Source organism: Protopterus annectens, chromosome 6.part0 (genome assembly GCF_019279795.1).
Source record: "Protopterus annectens isolate FY-2018-M chromosome 6.part0, PAN1.0, whole genome shotgun sequence".
Taxonomy (NCBI): Eukaryota; Metazoa; Chordata; order Ceratodontiformes; family Protopteridae; genus Protopterus; species Protopterus annectens.
Window position 1 is genome coordinate 84,774,591 of NC_056737.1, and position 23,182 is coordinate 84,797,772.

Genomic DNA, 23,182 nt, shown 5'->3' on the forward strand with positions numbered 1-23,182 from the left:
TCTTTAGCCTAACTGCGTAGGGCATCTGTTTGAGTCCCTTGATCCTCTTGGTGAGGTACTTTTGGGGTCTTTCCAGTTGCTGCAGGTACATCCAGAATGGGGCATTGTATTCAATTATGGGCCTGATGAGTGATGAGTAGTGGGGCACAATGACCTCTCTTGATCTAGATGTGAACCCTTTCGTGATAAGGTGAGCTATATAGAAGGTCTTTCTAACCACTTTGGCAACGTGATTGTCAAAGGAGAGATTGCTATCTACTTGGGTCCCCAAATCCCTAATTACTTCTTCCATACTTAATGGATTAACACCTATGTGGTAATTTGTGGGCACATTGTTTTTCCCAAAGGGGATGACTATGCACTTTTTGGCATTTAGCTTTAGGCCATGGCTCTGGCACCAGTTATCCGTCTCTGTGAGACCCTTTTGGAGGATGCTTGTGTCAGTCGGGGAGTCGATTGTGGCACCCAGTTTGCAGTCATCTGCGAACTTGGTCAGCCATAGTTCTCCCGTGTTAGCCTGTACCTCAGAGAAATATATACCGAACAAGAGAGGTCCCAGGACTGAGCCTTGTGGGACGCCACTTATAACTGGTTTAGAGTCTGACATGGCACCTGCAATTCTGACCATGTGGGTTCTATCCCTGAGCCAGTTTGCAACCCATCTTTTGACACAGGGGTTGATATTTAAGCTGGTGAGCTTATTTATGATTCCCGAGTGGGGTGTTGTGTCGAAGGCTTTTGCGTGGTCCAGGTAGGCTGTGTGGACTACCTTCCCTTCATCTATGGCCTTGGTGACTGTTTCAAAGAAGTCAACCAGGTTCGAGAGGCAAAATCTGCCCTTAACAAAGCCAAATTGGGTAGGATCCAGTGTTTGGAGGTTCCCAATGTCTTTGTTTATGAGTTCCATGATGATATGCTCCATAGCTTTGCAGACCAGGCTAGTCAAGCTTATAGGGCGATAGTTTCCGGGGTCCGTTGTGGCACCACCTTTGTGGAGTGGGCCCACTGTTGCTGTACGCCATTCCTTGGATACATATCCTGTAGTAAGGCTGAGATTGAACAGTGACTTTATGTCAGGGTTCAGTTCTTGGAGCTTGTGTAAGATGCAACACGGGACACCGTCCGGTCCCATTGATGCTGTGTTTTTTGCTTTGGAGAGGGCAGCTCTCACCTGTGCATCTGTGATGTCAGGGAGGCTACACTCTGTTGGGATAGACATTTGCTCTTTTGGGGGGGAAGGGGGGGAGAAGTTTGCACTGAACATGTCTACCAGGATGTTGGCAATGTCTGTGGGTTCAGTGTATTTTTTGTCGTTTTGCACTAACTCAGAACATATCTGGGAGTTGCCACCCAGGTTCCTGACATAACTAAAGAAAGCCTTGTGATTATCTTTAGCGTCTTGTGCAATTTTTTTTTCGAAGCTGGCCTTAGATGATTTTATGAGGGATTGTAGTTTCTTGCTAGTACTGATCAGAGATGCCTTCCCTTTTTGGGATTTTGCTCTATCATGTAATAGCTTCCTCCTTCTGTTGTATAGCTTATTTATGGCTGGGGTCCACCAGACAGGTCTCCTGCTTTGGAGGAGTGAGTCTTGGTTTTATTTGGGATAGCATGATCCATGCATTCCTGTAGGTGTCCATAGAATGAATTTGTAAAGGATTCTGCGGTTTGGGCCATATTTTCCACTGGCCCGGGGGCTTTGAAGGATTCCACCTCGGTTTTGAGAAATGTGAAGTTTGCTTTTGAGAAGTTCTTCACCGTGGTTTCCTTGGCTGGGGGTGGGGATGGGATATGGATGTCCAGTGAGATTAATTTATGGTCAGATCTTACCAATGAGGGGTATACCTCTGGTATGGAACATAGAGTCCCCATGTTTGTGATGATCAGGTCCAGTATGTTTTCCCCTCTTGTGGGAGTGGTGACTAGTTGTTCCGTAGCATTTGAGTTTATAAATTCTAGGAACCATTAGGCGAGGGTGTTGGGGCTTGAATAGTGCTCCCAGTCTATGTTTGGGTAGTTGAAGTCACCCAATATAATGGTGTTTGGAGGGACCTTCATATTCTCCAGTGTTCTCAGGAAAGCGGAGTGGGGTTCCTGAGTTTAGGAAGGTGGTCTGTAGCAGGCTACAAACTGAAAGGCAGTTTTTCCCACTGTTAGTTGCACATGGATGGTCTCAGATGCTTCGTGCAGTGCCATTAACCTGGAGGTGTGGGTATCTTTGATGAATATGGATTCTCCCCCTCCTTTTCTGGTTCGGTCCGCGTTTTGGGGCCGAAAGGCATGGTATGAGGTTTAACCTGGTAGTGCTGGGGTACTCTTGGGAGCCTTGAACCAGGTTTCTGTTACTGCACAGATATCGATATTCTCCATAACGAGGAGAGCCTCGAGTGGGTGCATCTTGAGGTTTAGACTTCTGGCGTTGAGCAGCATTACCCTTAGTTTCTTTTTCCTTGTGTTGTCTATGGAGGTGGGTTTGTCTTTTGAGCCTTGCCTAAAAAAGACACTATGGGGGTGGCAAGAGCCTTAGCCAGTATTTGAAAGCCCAGGGGTGACAGGTGCAAGTCGTCCCTAGCGAAGCAACGTAGCTTGTCGAGCATGTCATCTCAGGCTGACAGACACTGGATCCCCTTTGAATGACACCAATACTTTAGCCAATTGTTAAAATTGATCATTTTGTCTTTATACTGTAGCATCATTCTTGGTGAGGGTAAGATGCTACTCAAGGTCAGGGTCATACCGGCCTGGGCTACATGATCAGAGAGCTCCTCTATGTCTCTTTTCATGTAGTCCAGGGAGGTACGTCTCAGGTGATTAACACCAGCATGGACAATGACGGAGTCATATTTGTACTTGCTTTGGAGTGACCTGAGTGCTTGTATTATGTGGCGGATCCTGGCACCTGACAGGCAGCTTACAGTGATCTTCTCCTTGCTCAGCCTGGTGAGTGGGACGTCAGTGTGTCTGACAATAGAGTCACCTATTACAAGTGTATTAGGTGTGTTGTTTAGCCTTAAGGGTTGTGACTGTGTGGCACACTGACTTTGTGAACTATGTGATACGTGGGTATTGTTGTGGGGTAGCGGTTGCTTGGATGTCTGCTTTGGAGGTCTCTGCTGCTTGGGAAGATTTTTATTTAGAGCCTCCGAGTATGTTTTTGTGTGTTTATGTGTTTGATTTGCTGTTGCGATAGGTCTATGTGAGACTGGATTTGTGGTGTGTATGGTTACCTTCTCCTCTTGACTGACTGCGCCAGTGCTGGGTTGAGAGAGCTCAGCATCTCTCACATATATTTGAGCTTGTTGGGAGGAGGAGATGGTGGTCTGTGTACATAAGGCAGTTGTAACATTGCCTTAAGATTCCCAGATTCACCAGCTGGACTGGAGAGTAAACCCAAAACTGACTTTTGGACATGCCAGAATAGTATAAGGAACTACTTTTGGACTGATCAAAAAGGACCAATAGGGAGCCAAGTACTTAAAGGGAGTATAAGAGGGTGTAGTGCTTTAGTTTATTAGTGCTTACTTATAAGATTACTTATACGAGTAACTGCAGGGCTTTAGAATGAAAATAGAGTGCTTACTTTGAGATTTAGAACAGTTCTAAGGGAAAAAGTGAAGAGCAGACTCTGTGGAGCCAGGAATAGTTTAAACCTGTTTAAGTGGCGCTGCCCGAAAAAAACGCGCAAATGCGGGTTTTAAAGCAGGGAAACTGAAAGAGATAGGAATTGACCCAAAATGGCCAATAAGCTACTAGTTTCAGGGCTGGGACCACTCCTCCAGGGACAGATAGGCTGCTCAAAGCTCCCCACTCTCACTGGTGAACAGAGAAGCTTCCTCCTATCCAAGTAAGGATATGGGCAACACAGAAAATTATATACCACAGTCCGGAATTCAGCAAAACCTGAAATCTGGACTAATCTAGTTCAGCAAAGACAGGAAAAGAGAATATTTTTTTTTTTTTCAGGAAACAGCAGAAAAACACACAGAAAACACTGTAAATGCTATAAACAGGCTAGCACACTTTAGTGTGTAGCCTACAACAGTTATACAATACAGAAACAACTTAAATTGATATAAAACAAGTGCAAAAACTGTAAAAAGCAGAAGGCAAATGCAATTTAAACTTTTTAAACCACAGATCAGTTAGAAATTTGCTTTTTAGGCGGGAAAAGGCATTTGGAGCAAAAAAACAGAGAAAAAAATACTTAAATCTGGAAAAGTCTCTCTTGGGTCTCTCTATTGCCTGTATCACTCTGCAGGACACCACAAGGAGCTGTGTGGAGTTCTATACTGGTGCAAAACCACGCAAATGCAGGTTTTAAAGCAGGGAAACTGAAAGAGATAGGAATTGACCCAAAACGGCCAACAAGCTACTAGTTTCAGGGCTGAGACCACTCCTCCAGGGACAGATAGGCTGCTCAAAGCTCCCCACTCTCACTGGTGAACAGAGAAGCTTCCTCCTATCCAAGTAAGTATATGGGCAACACAGGAAACTATACCACAGTCCAGAATTCAGCAAAACCTGAAATCTGGACTAATCTAGTTCAGCAAAGGCAGGAAAAGAGAATTTTTTTTTTTTCTTTTCAGGAAACAGCAGAAAAACACAGAACACACTGTAAATGCTATAAACAGGCTAGCCCACTTTAGTGTGTAGCCTACAACAGTTATACAATACAAAAACGACTTAAATTGATATCAAACAAGTGCAAAAACTGTAAAAAGCAGAAGGCAAATGTAATTTAAACTTTTTAAAGCACAGATCAGTTAGAAATTCGCAACGCTAACCGCTGCACCACTGCGACCGCTCCTATGCACTCAAACACCAATTTTGTCAAGACATCCATTGTTTTGCCAGCCTTGTGAACAAGTGCATTATCTACCTAGACACTGTCGGTACATTGCACAAAATCAAGGTTAGAACCTCTACAAACCCATGGCTCTGTAAAGAAACCAAACAAATCCTCAAGTCCAGAGACACTGCCTGGCTTTACTATCAAAAAAAACAAAGCAACACAAAGCCTAACTAAGTACCAAGAACTGCGTAACCGTGCAAATAAATGTGTTAGGCTGGACAAAAAATCCTACTACACAACATTACAAACTAAATACCAACACAACCCAAAAAAATTTTGGAAAACCAGCAGAAGCAGCCACAAGATAACCTTCAGATTCATGCCAGCCCAAGCTCACTTGGAAAAGTCTGGGAGAGGAAGGATGAGCAAGTAGACCCAGCAATGGACAGGGGCACTGTGACCGCCAGACATAATGATGCAGGAGGAGGTAAAAAAAGTATTGCTTACACTCTAAAGATTTTACTGCATGTTCCAATGTCATACTGCAGTGTACCACCAGAGACAACTCAACAGCTGGTGTCTCCCTTTAGTAGTCCAAACATATGTTGAACAAAGCTTGGGTCTGTTCCAGGCTATTGTTGTACGCATTCTTTGCTATGGTCTGTCTGTGAGTGTCATTAGTAGTTGTAGCACTAGTGCATATCTGGCATAACCGTTAAGATTCCCTGTGGAAAATTCACTCTGTACAAACCATATGTACAAGTTGCATGTGTGCCAGATGTGGAAGTTTTGGATGCTTAATGGATGGCCTGCTGGTGTATTTTATGCTGTGCATTGCAGACCACTTGACAGTTGATGAAGTAGACCTCATTTCTGTTGACATACCATTGTCCTTGCTGCCCATATGGGGCTTTTATTGTAAAGTCAGTGCAGTCAGTGGCTATGAGTACCTAAGGGAAACCAGGATTTGCCATAAAATACCAGCATGGTGTTGTCTCTCTCCTTAATCTTTCATAGGAACTGTGTGTGTTCTTCTACATGCTAGCATGGCTTCAAGGAACTGTTGGAGTATCCTTGATGTAGATGCCTGGGAATACACCCACTGCTGTGTGTGTTCTTCTACATGCTAGCATGGCTTCAAGGAACTGTTGGAGTATCCTTGATGTAGATGCCTGGGAATACACCCACAATTGGCTTAATGTCTGGTGTCATTCAAAGGGGATCCAGTGTCTGTCTGCCTGGGATGACATGCTTGACAAGCCACGCTTCGCAAGGGACGGCTTGCACCTGTCACCCCTGGGATTCCGGATATTGGCTAAGGCTCTTGCCACCCCCATAGTGCCTTTTTTAGGCAAGGCTCAAATTCTAAACCTACCACCCTAGAAAACAAAAATGGGAAGAAATTGAGGGTAATGCTGCTCAATGCCAGAAGTCTAAATCTCAAAATGCACGCACTCAAGGCCCTTCTCAGTATGGAGAACATCGATGTCTGTGCTGTAACTGAAACCTGGTTCAAGGCTCCTGAGAGCACCCGGCACTATTAGGTTTTACCTCATATCATGCGTTCGGCCCCAAAACCCGGACCACTCCACAAAAGGAGGGGTGTATCCATATTCATAAAGGATACTCACACCTCCAGGTTGGTGGCAACATGAAGCTTGGAAACCATCCAGGTGCAACTAACAATAGGCAAAACTGCTCTACAAATTGTAGCATGCTACAGGCCACCCTCTCAAACTCAGGAACCCCACACAGCCTTCCTGAAGACACTGGAGGGTATAAATGTATCTCCAAACACCATCATATTGGGTGACTTCAACTACCCAAATATAGACTGGGAACATTACTCAAGCCCTAACTTTCTAGCCCAATGGTTCCTGGAGTTCATAAATTCAAATGCCATGGAACAGCTAGTCACTGTTCCCACGAGAGGAGAAAATATACTAGATCTCATTGTCACAAACATGGGGACAAAATGCTCCACACGAAGTATATCCCTCATTGGTGAGATCTGATCATAAACTAATCTCACTGGAAATCCACATCCGCCCCCACCCCAAACAAAAAGACCATAGTGAAGAACTTCTCTAAAGCAAACTTCACACTACTCAAGACTGGTGTGGTATCCTTCAAGGCCCCTGAGTCAGAGGAAACCACAACCCAAGCTGCGGAAGCCCTTACAAATGCCTTCTATGAACACCTCCAGGACTGCATGGATCAGGCAATCCCAAATAAAACCAAGACTCTTTCCACAAGGGCAAGCGTCCAGTCTGGTGGACCCCAGCCATTAACAAACTTTACAATAAGAGGAGAAAGCTATTACATGATAGAACAAAATCCATAAAAGGGAAGTCACCCTGATCATTATTAGTAAAAAAATACGAGCACTCATAAAATCAACTAAGGCCAATTTTGAGAGAAAAATTGCCATGGATTCAAAGGACAATCATAAGGCCTTTTTCAGCTATGTTAGGAACCTGGGTGGAAACTCACAGATATGCTCAGAATTAGTCCAAAATGATACAAAAATCACTGAACCCACAGACATTGCCAACATACTGGCAGACAGGTTCAGTGCAAACTTCACCCCCCTCCCCCCCCCCTAAAGGAGAGATAACTATCCCAGCCGAGTGTAGCCTCCCGGACATCTCAAATGCGCAGGTGAAAGCTGCTCTCTCTAAAGCTAAAAACACAGCATCAATGGGACCGGATGGTGTCCCGGCTGTGTGCTACACGAGCTAAATGAGGAATTAAACCCGCACATAAGGCAGCTGTTTAATCTCAGCCTTACCACAGGATACGTGCCCAAGGAGTGGCGACGGCAACTGTGGTCCCACTCCACAAAGGTGGCGCCTCTACGGACCCTGGTAATTACGCCCATAAGCTTAACAAGTCTAGTCTGCAAAGCTATGGAGAGGATCATAATGGAGCTCATAAACAAAGATATAGGGGACTTGCAGACATTGGACCCGACCCAGTTTGGCTTTGTCAAGGGAAGATCATGCCTTTTGGACTTGGTCGACTTCTTCAACATAGTCACCAAGGCCATTGATGAGGAAAGGCAGTCCATACAGCCTACCTTGACCTTGCAAAGGCTTTGACACAATACCCCACTCGGGTATTGTAGAAAAACTTACCAGCTTAAATGTAAACCCATATGTCACAAGATGGGTTGCAAACTGGCTTAAGGACAGAACCCACAGGGTTAGAGTTGCTGGCGCTGTGTCAGACTCCAAGCCGGTCACAAGTGGTGTCCCACAGGGCTCGGTCCTTGGCCCCTATTGTTTGGCATCTACTTCTCAGAAGTACAGGCCAACATGGGAGGACTTTGGCTGACAAAGTTTGCAGATGACTGCAAACTGGGCCATAGTGGAAAGTGCATCGGACACGGATATCCTTCAGAAGGGACTCATGGAAACAGATAGCTGGTGCCAGAGCCATGGCCTGAAGTTAAGCGCCAAAAATGTATAGTCATACCCTTCGGGAAAAACAAGGTAACCCCAAGCTACCATATAGGTGGCAATCCACTAAGCACAGAAGAGGTTATCAGGGACCTGGGGACCCAGGTTGACAGTGGCCTTTCTTTTGACACTCACATTGCTAAAGTGGTTAGAAAGACCTTCTACATTGCCCACCTGATCATGAAGGGATTCACATCCAGATCTAGTGAGGTCATTGTTCCCCTGTACTCTTCACTTATCAGACCAATGATCGAGTACAATGCCCCATTCGGGATGTATCTCACCCGACATCTGCAGCAATTGGAGAGACCCAAAAGTTCCTCACCAAAAGGATAAAGGGACTCCAAAACCTGTCATATGCTGCCAGATTGAAGAAACTCCAGCTCTATTCAGTCGCATACCGTCTGCTCAGAGGTGACATGTGCCTGACATACAAGGCCATGTCCAACCCGGAATTAATGGACATGCTCCACCTCAAAAAATCCAAATCCACCAAAACCACTAGAGCAAGCGACTTAAACCTTAGCACGGATATAAATAGGACGTGCTGGAGGGATAGATTTATCACTCAGAGACTCCCTATGCTGTGGAATAAAATCCCGGTCCATGTGAGGCAGAGCACCTCGCTGACTCTGTTCAAGAGAAATCTAGACCTGTGGATGGGAGATCGTAGGTTTACCCCGGGAATCATCGCTGGGTCACTGCTGGACAGAGGCACAACAAACTAATGGGCACAGTATTTTTTCATATAAGGGGTGGCGTAAGCCACAATAATTTGGGCTAGGCTTATAAATGCCTTAGGGCAGATAGCCTAGTATAAACCTATGAACCTATGCATCCATCTTGCTTATTCCTGATAGGTCCCTGTAGCAGGAGTTCTGAAAACCAGAAGTACCTTAGTGTCCACAGGGATGGGTTTCCATAAAGCTTGGACCACTTGGCGTACCAGAAAATCCCCTTAGATCAACTTAAATTTAGATAACTAAGGAACAGCACTAAAAAATCTACCACCCTAGATCAAAGAAAAACTTTTACTGCCATTTACAACAGAAGCATCAAAACAGTCCACAAAAGTTTTGGGCAGGCAAAAATAAACTTTTTCACCCAGGGCAATGCACAACTCCTACCCCCTCGGCTACCATCCAAAAGCCTTTGGAAGACGTTGCCAATTCCTTTAATAGTTTCTTCATAGAAACTATCCGGTCACTAGCTAACCAACTGTCTCCCAGATGTTCTTCCTGTTTCACTGTTGCAGTCATTACATTTGTGTTATCTGCCTACAGGTATCCCTCATCCGGCCCGAATACAAGAGTCTTGGATTCCTGCGTCGGATGCTGTCTCTTCTTCCATGACGTCAGGTCGTCAGGGGTATAAAACATGCTGCCGACACCATTACATCAGTCTTTCTCGCTGTGCTGTGCCCAAAGCAGAAGCAGTTCGCAAGTGCCGGTTGGCCGACTCCTAAAATTTTTGTTTTTGAGTTTCAGAACTGAAGTCTTTGAAAAAAGCTATGTTACCCCAATGGGGATCCTTTTTCTTGCTCTTAACCGATGTCAGTAAAAGTTAACAATTGTATTAACCGTGGAAAGCAAATACCTCATAAAGATTTTCATTCGTACTGCATTCCTTGCTTAGGCCCAGACCACAACGTCCCTCGCTATTGGTTTTGTGCCTTATTCAACCCCAGAACTATTTGTTGTCTGTTTATTTTCGCAATAATATTATCTTGGTACTCGGTTTAACTATCCAGAAATGGCTTCCGTAAGCCATCCGATTACTGATATTCCAAAAAAATGTAAAAATAAAGACAGAGACAGACCGCATAGGTCCAAAACCGCCGATGATGCTTCCATTAAGCTAGTCGCCATTTCACCGGTACTCAGTGAGGTGCTTTCGCAGCCTGATACCCGCTACTTCAGATTCACAAGCCTCTACTGAGACCCATTCGGAGTCCGCTATGCCGCAAGATGCTTCTTCGATTATGGAACCTGTGAATGTCTCTACCTTGGATGGGTCCGGAGCCGCTGTGCAGGCACCGGCTTCTGAGGGTGTATTCAGGCCTACAGATTTGCATTTCAAACTGACGCCATCTTCTTCATCAAGGCCTAAAACTCTACCCACGCCTAGAAAAACCGACGTCCAAACCACATGGTCAGGCCCATATGCCTAAAGCAGGGGAAGCCAGCCTTCCCGTTCTAAGAGACCTAGAACTGATTTTCCTTCTGATTCTTCTGATCAGGATTCTGAAATTTCTGTTTCTTCTGATTACCAGGATTTGCCCTTATCTACCTAGGAGGATTCTGATGCAGAGAATTCCATTCCCTCTGCTTCCCCTCCAGAAGATTTTTCTTTTGGTGAAACCTTGCACACTCTTAGGGAGCATTTCCACTGGGAAAGCCAGGATTACTATGACTCCAAAAAGAGGCTTAGGGAATTCTTAATCCTCCCACATCACAGGCCTTTAGCTATCCCTTCTGTTCTGGACATTGGAATCTAGCCTGGCCCCAGAGACTTTACCTCCAGCTCCCAGAAAACCTGACAGGTATTACAGAGTGCCTGACTCTCACAAGTTCCTCTTCAAGAATCATACTGCAGATCCAGAGACAATTTCCCAAGGACCAAAAGCTATTAAGGCTACTGCTGCCAGAAACCCTACCCCCCTCTGATAGAGATTCCAGGGCCTTGGACAGATGGGGTAAGAAGATATACACTTTTGCTACTTTGGCCATTAGGGCCTTAATTTGCCAGTTTCATATGTTAAAGTATCAGCAGCATATTATGGGACTACTTAAACAGAAAATGATGGTGATTCCTGACTGTGCTGAACATAAAGAATTACAGGAATTACTGCATTCTGCTGAACAAGTTGGTAAACATACTTTGCATTGTGGTTTTGACTCTTTAGAAGCATCTTGCAGGGCTGCTGTCACTGGGTCTGTACTTAGAAGGCATGCTTGGCTTAAGAAGCAAAATTTGCCAGATCATGTTAAAGCTAAATTACTGGATGCTCCCTTAAACCAAGACCGCTTGTTTGGAAACAAAGCAGAAGTCCTTAAAAAGATGGAGGAAAAAGCTAAATCTATGCAAACTGTTAAAGATTTCCTGCAAGTACAGCCTTCCAGATTTAGTAGGCATTGGTCTTCTATGAATTGGTCCTTTCCAGTCTCTTCCAGGCCTTCTCAGTCCAAACCTAGGAACAGCAGACCACCTAGGCTACAGTCTCAGGCTACACACAGGCCTAAGCAGTGGGGGGCTCCCACTTCCAAAGCTGGAGGTAGTAAGACACCCCCCTATGGAAAAATGTCACAGTGATTTAACTTTAACCCTTCAAAGCCCTGCTCATCCGCCTGCTCCCTTAAGAGGAAAGCTCACCCTGCATGCAAAAAACTGGGAACTCATTACGCAGGACAAATGGGTTTTAAATATAGTTTTCCAAGGATACAGATTCCACTTCCACACCTTACCAACCCCAAATGGTTGGCCAGACCTACCCCCCAAATCAGTGGGCAGAGGCTCAACAGCAGGTTCTCTCTCTTCTAAGTATCAGGGCTATTCAGTCTGTCCCAGCAGAAGAAAGGAGACAAGGTTTTTACTTAAGACTTTTCCTGGTACCCAGAAAAGACGGCTCCTGGCGTCCTGTCCTGGACCTCTCTATTCTAAACACCTTGTTGGTAATCCCGAAATTCAAAATGCTAACACTTCAACAGCTGCTTCCTATGCTAGGCAAAGATGCCTGGTTGGCAACCTTAGACTTAAAGGAAGCTTACCTGCACATTCCAATAAGGGAATCTTGCAGGAAATACCTACGCTTTAGAACAGGCTCCATGTACTATCAGTTATCTGCACTTTCCTTTCGCTTATCTACTGCGCCTAGGATATTCACAAAGTGTTTAGCTCCAGCCATTGCATTTTACAGACAGATAAATATTCAAATATACCCATACCTGTATGATTGTCTGATTCAGGCAGAAAGCCAGGACATGCTATTAAAACATCTGGCATTTGTAAAGAAACTTCTAACCTCGCTGGGGTACACCATAAACAAAAATAAATCTCATCTAGTTCGCTACCAACAGATTGTATTCCTGGGAGCAGGCTTGAACACAACTTCCCAGATGGTTTACCTCACACCAGAGAAACAAGTTTATTTGACAGCCTGCTTCAAACTACTGGCCTCAAAGACCCAGCTATCTGCAAGGAAAATCCTGCAAGCTCTGGGATTTATGGCCTCTTGCATTCTACTAATTCCATATGCAAGACTGCATATGAGAAACTACAACAGTATCTAAAAAGCCTATGGTGTCAACATTCTTAGGAATGGAATCAATTATTCCAATCATTCCTTGTATAAAGACAGAGTTCCTTTGGTGGGCAGAGGCCTGCCATCTCAACAAGGGGCTCCCTTTCAATCTACCCCTTACCGCCCAAACCCTGACTACAGACGCATCAGACTATGCATGGGGGGCTCACTTGGCAGGGCACTGCATTCAGGGCAAATGGAACCCGAGTCAGATGTACCGGCATATCAACCAAAAAGAAATGTTAGCTGTACAGAATTCCCTGACAGCCTTCAAGGACCACATCCTTCCAGGACAATTATTGGTAAAGACAAACAACACAGTTATGTGGTACATAAACAAGCAGGGGGAACCCACTCGTACCCTCTCTGCAGACTAGCCATGGCTCTGTGGAACACAGCCTTGAGCTACCAAGTGCACCTACAAGCTCAATTCCTGCCAGGCAAGCTAAATTCACTGGCAGATGACCTAAGCAGAAATATCATGGATCCACACGAATGAAAACTGGAACCAAAAATATTCATCCTCTTGAGGAACAAATGGGGGACTCCAGAGATAGACCTGTTTGCCTCCTCCCAGAACTACCAACTGGAAAAATTCTGCACAAGGACTCCCCACAGTCAAGCTTGAAAAGCGGATGCCCTGTCCTTTAACTGGGAAAGCCTGTCAGTTTATGCCTTTTCCCCTCTGCCCCTCCTCTCGAAGGTTCTGCTAAAAATCAAACAGGACAAACCAAGGACAACTCATATTGCACCAGACTGGCCTCCCCTCTTGCACAGCATGATACTGCTGGATCCATGGCACCTACCCCAAACACCTTCCCTCCTGTCCCAGCAGGCAGGCCAGATTCTGCACCCTCAGCTTCAAACCCTGAACCTTGCAGCCTGTCTGATTCCTTGAGCTCTCCAATAGCATCCGTCAGTAAGCAGGTGCTAAAGGTCATTCTGGAAGCAAGGAGACCTAGTACTAGAAAATCATATGCTGAAAAGCGGAAAAGATACTGTTCCTGGAGCCAGACCCAGGGTATGGGCACTACGGTGCCCAGTTTACCTCATATTCTTCAGTACTTAACAGAAATGCTCCACAAGGGCCTATCCTTCTCGTTAATTAAAATTTATGCCTCTGCAATTTCAGCACATTATAATACTGAACCTCCCCTCTTCTCTCACCCCCTGTTAAAGCAATTCCTCAGAGGGGCTAAAAATTTAAGACCCCAAAGGCGAGCCCCTACTCCAGCCTGGGGCCTTAACTTTGTATTGGAAAAGCTCACTCTCCCTCCATTTGAACCAGCTGCAACTGCAGAGTTGAAATTCCTTTCTTGGAAAACAGCCTTCCTTCTAGCCATCACTTCAGCAAGAAGAGTGTCTGAATTACAGGCCCTCATGGCAGTGGAGCCATTCATTATCTTCCATGCAGACAGGGTTTCCCTCAGGATCAATCCTTCCTTTATGCCCAAGGTGGTGTCTAGTGTGGCCCTAAAGCCATTTGTCTACCCTTTTCCCTAATCCACAAAACAAAGGAGAATGAATTCTGCACTCTTTGGACGTGCACAGACAACTTAGATTTATTTGGACAGGACTAAGCCTCTCAGAAAATCTGAATAGCTGCTAGTTGGCTTTGCTGCAGGGGCAGAGGGGAAGGCCATTTCAAAGCAAACCATTTTTAAATGGATAGCCCATTGCATTCATTTCTGCTATAAGCACCATGGAAAACCTACCTCACAGGGGATAAGATCACATTCCACCAGGGCTGCATCTACCTCTACAGCCTTTCTCAGAGGGGTCTCTACCAGGGACATCCTAGAAGCTGCTACCTGAAACTCTGTTCATACCTTCACCAAGCATTACCGCATGCCTCTTTTTTCTAAATCCAGAGCTGGTTTTGCCACTGCAATGTTGCAGGGCTTAATAGCTGGTCCTAATGCTCTCTAACTTCCTCCTCCCCTCCTTAGCTTTGGGAATCTACCCAAATGTAATGACTGCAACAGTGAAACACGAAGAACATAGTACAGTCGTGTACACTTACCATAAATGTAAATGTTCGAGTGTATTCACTGCTGCAGTCCTGGTTACCCTCCCTCCAGCCCCCTGACTTCTCTTCGCTCTACCTTTTCTTCTTGTTTGGTGTATTTGAGCTTTCTGGTCTATTTGCTTTTTGTTGGAGGTGTAACATAACATATAATTGCTTCCCATTATGGGGGCACCTGACATCTCGGGCAAGAAAAACTGATGTAATGGAGCCGGCTGCATGTTTTATACCCCTGACGACCTGACGTCATGGAAGAAGAGACAGCATCCGAAGCAGGAAACCAAGACTCTGGTATTCAGGCCGGCTGAGGGCTACCTGCAGGCAGATAACCCAGATGTAATGACTGCAACAGTGAATACACTTGAACATCTACATTTATGGTGAGTGTACACAATTGTACTTTGCCCAAGTCCTAAAACCTCCTCACCAAGTTCTCAACTCCCCTTTAACTTTCAACCAGTTTCCACATCACTTATCCATGCCCTAATCAAGAAACTAAAACCTACCACCCTTGCAGCGGATCTCCTCCCAGCTGAGTGTCTAGAAAAAGCTGTGTATGCTATAGCATACCCGATTCCCATCATGATCAATAGAACTATATCAGAAGCGACTATCCCCTCCATCTGGAAGACATCTTATGTTGTTCCACTCCACAAAGGGGGCAGTTCCACTGAACTGTCAAATTACAGACCTAGAGCTATTTTGTCACCCCTGGCTAAAATATGGAGAAGTGGATCCATAAACAACTCCTGAGCCATCTCATTCAGCACAATCTCCTGGCTAACTTGGAGCATGGTTTCAGACCATTCTACAGTACAACCACGGCCCTCCTCTCCTTCTCCAATGTTATTAATCAAAACTGAAACAACAATAAGCTTTCTTCTGCCCTCTTTCTTGATCTCTCCAAAGCCTTCGACATGGTCAACCACCAACTACTCATACACACACTTAAAACTATTCCCCTAGATGTTCAGGCTATCCAGTGGTTCAAATATTATCTGAGTGTTAGACAACAGGCTGTACTACGGCAGAACAAACTATCTTCCCTTCTACCTATCACCCTTGATGTCCCTCAGAGCTCTATATTAGGACCCCTATTATTTTCTATCCTTGTTAATGACCTGTACACAGTCATCCCAACAGCCACCTGCATTCAATATGCGGATGACTCCACTTTGATTTGCTCTGCTACCTCCCCTTTAAGTCTGCAGACTCTATCCCAAAATGTTTTTAATACTGTTGAAAATTGGCTCTGTAAACGACTTCTCCTATGAAATCCTAACAAAACGAAACTACTGCTTTTCTCCCCCACTCCTCCTCTGATCCAACCTTTACTATAAAATCTAACAATGGCACTGTCATTGTCCCAGATCCCTGTACCAAACTCTTAGGTGTAACAGTTGATAATAACCTCTAGCTTGATATACTTATTAATCAACCTTTTAAAAAAGTCAATAAAAACAAGATCAAACCTTTCCTCACTCCACTAGCTAGGGCAGTAATTGCCCGTACACATCTACTTTCCACCCTCCTTTATGCATCCCCTCTCTTCACAAACTTGAGTAAGTTTGACTTTAATAAACTCTCTAGCTTTTGGCCCACCCCTACATTGCTTCCTAATTATAAACTATAATAAATCAGATTTATCTATGATAGAATGAATAACTTTTATCCTATGTATTGTATTTGTAACAGTGCTTTAACTTGTTTAATGTAACAGTTTTTCTATATGTATTTATGGAGCTTTTCTCCCCGGGCCTCTTCTAAAATGGACAGGTATCCAGTCAGACTATCCCAGTCAACAAATGTAAAATAAAATAAAAAATAAAATAAATATATCCAATATGGCTGCATATGAGGACAACAGATGCCAACCGCCTCCTGCATCATCCTCTGTCCACGTGGTGAAGGTATACTGCTCTGTGTTGTGAGGGGCATGGTATTATGGCCTCTTTCCTGTATCTCCAGGATTTTTCTGTGGTGAACAGCTCTACTGGTAGTATCTCTGTGTGAGATGTATATATTTCTGAATTGCTGCACCATATTGTTTGTTGCATCATATTGTTTACCTTCATTTATATTCACAATTGTTCTCATTTTAATAATATTGCTCTTTTCCATGTCATTATACTGCTATTTGCATATTATTATGCAGGACACAGCATTTTTCTACCTCGCATGATTGCATTAGTGTGTCTGAATCTTGGGGGTTGGGTTTGATATTTAGTTGCAATGAACATTTGCAGAGGGTGATAATGACCTTTTGTAGCTGGTCCATGACTGGAAGTAATTTTTTTAACATTTTATTTTGCAAATGGCTATGGCTGATACTATGGAAATGTAGGTTCATGCACAAGTTTTTAGTGTTCTATACCTAAAATTGTGTGTTTTCTTTGCAGAGAAGGAAAATGAAGTTGAGGTGAAGCAGAAGCAAGATGCTTCAGTTCCAGATACAGGCACAAATGATCAAGAAGAAAATAATCCCTTAATCAGTAAGTATTTATTTCGTGTTGTGTGTCGAATGGGCATATGTTTTATACACCAACACCTAAATGTTATTTTTAGATTATTTAATTTTTGTAGATGCATTTTTGACAGGAACACAGTGGTACTGAGTATTTTCATTACGTTAACTTTATTTTGTATTTTGAACAGGTGGTGGCAAATTCAAGAGTTCAGATTACATTACTGAGCCCAGAATTCACTTACAGCTGTGGCTCTCCTTTCAGTGGTGTTGCTTCTGGTTATCTAAAATAATTGTACTTAAGTGACTTTACTTCAAAATTTGTTTCATGTTTTGTTAGTACCTATGTTGTCAGGATTATTATTTACAGTTTGTTAGTTTTGATGATCTTATCTATAATGATGAAATGTTTGTAAAGTAATGCTTTGTGTTTGACTAGAATATGCCAGGCAGTAGACAGTGATTTCATAGAACACAATTGATAATGAGGTTTTAATCTGTTGGTTAGTAACATACAGCAATCATCAGATTATGTGTTGCGGGAGTCTTTAATTTTCCATCTGTAAACTAGAAGGCCTTTAATTTAAGGAAATATAATTGGTCTAGATTCTAGCTTTGTGGCTATGCAGTGATAGTGATGAAGGAATGAATTTCAGAGTAAAAAAAAAAAACATTGGCAAGGAAATGGGACATTCTGGACCTAATCCTTGCCACTGCAGTTTTGTGGTGGTGCTGAATTAATCAACTGCTAACAGTGACCTGCCATGTGGTGGTTCAAAAAAGAGTAAATGCAAGGATAAGAATGAAGGTGGGTGATATTTTAGGTAGCCCAAGAAAAAATAACACAAAAATGAAGGGGTGGGACTTCATGAGGGAAGACTTTGATATTTTAAGTAGCCTGAGAAAGAATAACACATGAATGAAGGTGTTTAACTAGATGAGGGGGCATTTCAGTATTTTAGGTAGGCCAAGAAAAAAATAACACAAGAATGAAAGTGCTGCACTAGATGCAGGAAGAACAGTAAATGCTTACTTGCTGGGATAATTGGTACTTGTAGAGGAAATAAAAGGGTGCACTGAGGAGAAAATATGTCAAAGAATAAATGTGTGTATCCAGGAAAGATGTTGTTGCTATAAGGTTAGGCCCACAGCTTTACAGAAATTAAAAGGACTGTGACTGGAAACAGTGCAGTAAGAAGACTGGAAGTGATAGAGAAATATATAATTAGGATAGGAAGAAATTTGGGGAAACGTAGGTAAGGTGTACAGTTACTACAGGGCAATGTTTGGCTGCTGTGGTCAAAATAGTCTGGAAACCAAGTCTTGGTAGGTGTGTGAGGAATGCAGGAAGAAGAAATGAAAGCCATGCTGGTACATTGGACAAGGCAATGACAAGGTGTATGTCAATGCAATGGAGAAGGTGTCACCATGGGAGTACATGGTAAGGTCAGATGGGAAAAAGAGAGGAAAATTGAAGTCAGGGGGTCATGCTCAGTCAGTAAATAGAAAGGTTGAACAGTTTTCTCTCCCTCTGAAGAGATGATGATATTGAGTGATATGAGAGAGGTTATAATGGAGGACCTTTTGCACAAATGGCAATCCAGAAAAGAAACTGAACAAGCTGCATGCCTACTGTTCTCACTTTTGTCTTTAGAAAAGTAATTGAAAGTCCATTACAGTGGTACATAGAATTCCTGAATATTAGCGGCATAATAAATGGACAGCTGTATGGCCTTCACACTAGATTGATCTGGCCTGTGCTTTGTTCCTAGTTTTAAATAAGGGTTATGGCTGTGCTGAACAAGACAAATAAGGTAGACATCAGTATATTTGAACTGCAACAAAGTACTCATTTCAGCACTTCCCAAGATGTTACAGAAAAAAAAGTGATGAACATTAGCAAAGTAACTAGAATAGTCAACTGTGTATCTGAACTTCAGCAAAACATTCAGTCCAGTGCTGTCCAAGATGTGGGAAAAGGTGCTAAGCATGAAAGAGGAAGAGAGACTGATGAAGTGGATATAGATCTGGCTATGGATATAGATTTGGCTATGTGATGATGTTGATGATGATAATAATAATAATAATAACAGTGCTCTGGTAGAGGGAAGGTGTTAAAATCCAGATTACTCCTTGGAATTTTACCATTTGGTGTATGTCACAACAACTGGTGTACACAACCAAAACTCCACAAATAGCTGATACAGTCCCCCTGACTCGAGATGGAGAGAGCCAAAAGATTCTTCTTTTAAAAACACAAGTTTATTCCAAGATAACGCCAGTACACAAATGCGAAAAAGATCAGGTTAAGCGCTTTCATCTGGTATAGCCAGATTTCATCAGAACCCTTATTCACAATAACTGCATTGTTTATAAAGCAATTTTGGCACCAAGTTGTTGCTTTGGTGTATTTGGTGTATGTGGCATAGGGGTTGAAAAATTAATAAAACATGTTTGCTGAAGATATCTGAATTGGTGCAGTTCGGACTACAGTGAATCATAGGGAGAGCAGATTAATGTCTGAGATTTAACAAGATGAGGTAGTCTTGAGCAGTTTGGGGAGAGAAGGGATTGAATACTTGATAGAAATGGCTGGCCGTGAAAGGCCAGAAGAGTAAAGGTATATGGTAGTCTCAGTCCCTCAGCATAATGCAAGAAGCAGTAATGTAGTGCTAGGTTGTAGTGCTAAGACTGTCAGCGTGAGAAATAAATGATATCTTTGTGCAGAATTCTGCTAAGGAAACATTTGTAACATTTTGTCCAGCTCCAGAGGTATTACCTAGAAAGGAATATTTGCACTCTGAGGTTGAGGGCAGAGATGTGCCATGATGTTGAAGCACACGGAGAGAAGCTGGAGTATATGGATAGACTTAGGGTGCTGAGAATGTACAGGAGGAGAAAAGGGATGGGGAGATGTAATATGGATTCAGAATTCATAACATACTTTTATATTTCTTTTCACAGCCAGCCATTTCTAACAAGTATTCAATCCCTTCTCTCCCCAAACTGCTCAAGACTACCTCATCTTGGGAGCGTGACCTAATGGTTAATGTGTTTGCCTCGCAAGCACAAGGTACAGGGTTTGAGTCTCACAAGGGATAATTGGCTAAGCTTAAAATGGCTCGTAAGGGCAGTTAGCTTAGTACTAATCTATGAAACTATGAACCTGTGTTAGCCTTATATGGAGTCCCATATTTGTATCATGCACTGTGGTCTCCTGTGCAGTATAAATCGCTGTGAAATAAAGCAATGAAGCTGTCGACAGGCAATCTTCTGTGCCATTTTATTATTCTTATATGTCCTTCCATATCACTGTTGCAGTATTCTTCACCTGTGAGATCTCCAGCCAAGAATAGCCCAATGTCTGGGCAGTTTACCAAAGCCTTCAGCTTGTATAGGCACATGACGTAGGGCATAAAGGTGATGTATGGATGCAGATGCTCAGAACTTCTTTGCCAGCAGTCCATATGCCATTGTCATATGTCGGTCTGAATGCCCTTCTGCTGTGCTGGTTACCAAGCCTTTTTTTTTCCAGATCAGTACCCCATTGGGGTTTTTTCTCTTTCTTCTAATTTTATAGTTGTGTTCATGTCATCCAGAAAGGGAAAATGTCAATGTGGATGGTAGATTCCCTATAAAGATCATCATGACCAGTGTCTTTTTTTGTTTGGGTGCCTCCTAGGAAAATACGCAGTGTTCTGTCTCCCAGGCATTTGTACATAAAACGCTCCATAGTCTCCTGTCATCCCTGTCCATATACCTGGAGAAACAATGGCTAAAGTTGTTGGCTCAGTGTGCTATGGCAGAATCCTCCAGTCTGGAGGGCCAGCTGTCTGCCAAGCAGAAGACCAAAAGAACTGGATCTGATCTGGCTGTTGTCCAGCCTTCCCTGGACATCCCTCTTGAGGCCGATGAAAGCCCAGAGGATGATTAGGTAGTTGATTGGCTTCTTCTGCTGCAATCCCTTTGGAGTCCAGCATGGATCCAGCTTCTTGCACGTTTTTGGAGGCTTTTCAAACATCTGTGCCTGACGTTGACAGGGAACCTGATTATATATGAACGATCAAGGGGGATTTCACAGATCTTAGTAAGGGAAGAGATTCCTGCTACCATTATAGAGTCGTGTCAGGTCTGACACTCCAAGGTTGTTTTGTGTGGATGTCTACAGAAAAAGATATAGAAGACAAAGCATATTTCCCCTTTTGTAAAGGATCCCTAATGTGAATGGCAGGGTTTCACTCAGGGTTTGCTTACTGCTTTGATGACCTTGAAGCCACCTCAAGGGGTCTCTGTTCCTATTCCTCCCTGGTCTTCCACTCCACTTAAGAGGCCTAGGGAATTGGATTCCTCATATGAGGATCTGGACTCAGGAAAAGAATCCTTGGATTATTCTTCCCAAATCCCTTCCCCATTTGTTTATGTTTCAGAGAAGGAGGAGGACTCCATAAGTTCACACTCCCTTTTGGAAGAACTTTCCTTTGTGGATACCATTGCCAGTATGATAAATTACTTTCAGTGGTATTGTGCTCAAGTTTCTGATATTCAGAAATGGTATTATGAGCTCCTATGGATGGAGTTTCCCAAACCATCTGCTGTTCTGCCTGCCCTTCTGGATTATTTCTTGGCAGGTTCTGTAGCCCCTGATTCTATGCCTCCTGCACCTAAGAAGCCAGACAAGTTCTTTAACGTACCCGATGATTGTAAATTTCTGTACAAATGCCATTCTGCTGGCCTTTCTGTAGTGTCAGTCTCCTCTGACAAATCATCCAAGTTATTGCCCTCTAACAAGCTGTTGCCTTCTGACAAGGACAGCAGGGCAATGGAAAGGCTGGGCATGAAAGTTTACACTGCTGCCAGGGCCATCAACTACCAGACTGACATGACCAGCTATGTTTTATATGTTCTTTCTCAGTTTTCAAAGTAGTTTCTAACCTTCCTGATTCTGAGAGGGAAATTTAGGCCTTTTCCCTGCTGGGCAGTACTTCTCAGTTTCCCAGACATTCAGTCAAATGCAACTATGATGCAGCTGATGCCTCTTCCAGGGCTACTGCCTTTGATTCAGGTGTGAGGTGTTATTCTTGGCTTCATCTTCAGGTGTTCCCTGTTGACATTAAGGCCAAACTTTTAAATGCTCCTTTGGATAATAAAAGCCTTTTGGGATCTGCTGTTGACCTTTTCAAGTCTCTTCAAGGCAAGGTCAAAGTCTTACAGTAACTGAAACATTTTTGTTTCTCCTATTACTAAATTTCACAGAAATTATCCCTCCAAATCTGTTTTTGCTTGTAGGCAGTCTTGTCCTCTTTCCAAGTGCAGGAAGGGTTCTAGGAGTGTGTCTCCTGCCTAGTCTATTCAGACTCCACCTGCTCAGAAACCTTTCCTGGACAAACCTGGTTCTGTTTGATAGTGTGCTTCCTCCTCCCCTTGGTCAGGTTCCCTTGTCAATTCATCTTTCCCAAATTGGCTTCAAATGACTTCAGACTCTTGGATTCTGCCCATTATCTGTCAGGGATATTTCATAGTTTGGAAGTCCCTTCCTCCCTTGTTAGACATTCTGCAACCTCCTTGGGAGCTCTCCCATTTCCCAGAGGTTTTTCACTCTCTTTTCGCTCAGAGTACCATTCAAGCCATGCCTCCTGCCCAGGTATGGAAGGGTGTTTATTCCAGGATGTTTTTGGTCCCACGAAAAGAGGGATCATGGAGACCAGTTCTGGATCATTCCTGCTAAACACTTTTCTCAAGATTCGTTCCTTCCAGATGTTATCTCTGCAAACATTATTTCCTGTTCTTCTGCTCAGGCCTTTCTGGTATCTCTGGAGCTCAAGGATACATAACTTCACATCCTTATCCATTCCCTCTTTGGGAAATTTTTATTTTTCTCTGGATCTTCCTTGCATTTTCAATTCTCTGCTTTGCCCTTTGGCTTCTCTACTGCCCCAAGGGTATTCATCCATTGTCTCACTCTTGTCATTGTTTTTGGCAGGATTTGAGGAATTTGGATTTTCCCTATTTAGATGATCTGCTTATTCAAGCTCCTTTCCTAGCACTCTGCTTCAGGATGTCAGATTTAATGTTTCCCTGTTAGAGTCTGTGATTTACAATAAACTTCCAGAAATCAGGTCTCACTCCTTCCCAGGATCAT

At 43.5% G+C, this 23,182-nt stretch overlaps 1 protein-coding gene across 1 annotated transcript in view; it reads left to right on the forward strand.

Moving 5' to 3' along the window:
- Nucleotides 1–23,182, forward strand: part of TTLL5 (tubulin tyrosine ligase like 5) — a gene marked incomplete in the record, with an annotated part of 5,893,562 nt that overhangs the window by 4,468,326 nt on the left and 1,402,054 nt on the right. Inside the window, 1 exon segment of the mRNA XM_044073865.1 lies at nt 16,979–17,071. Coding sequence (XP_043929800.1) covers nt 16,979–17,071 — 93 coding nt within the window.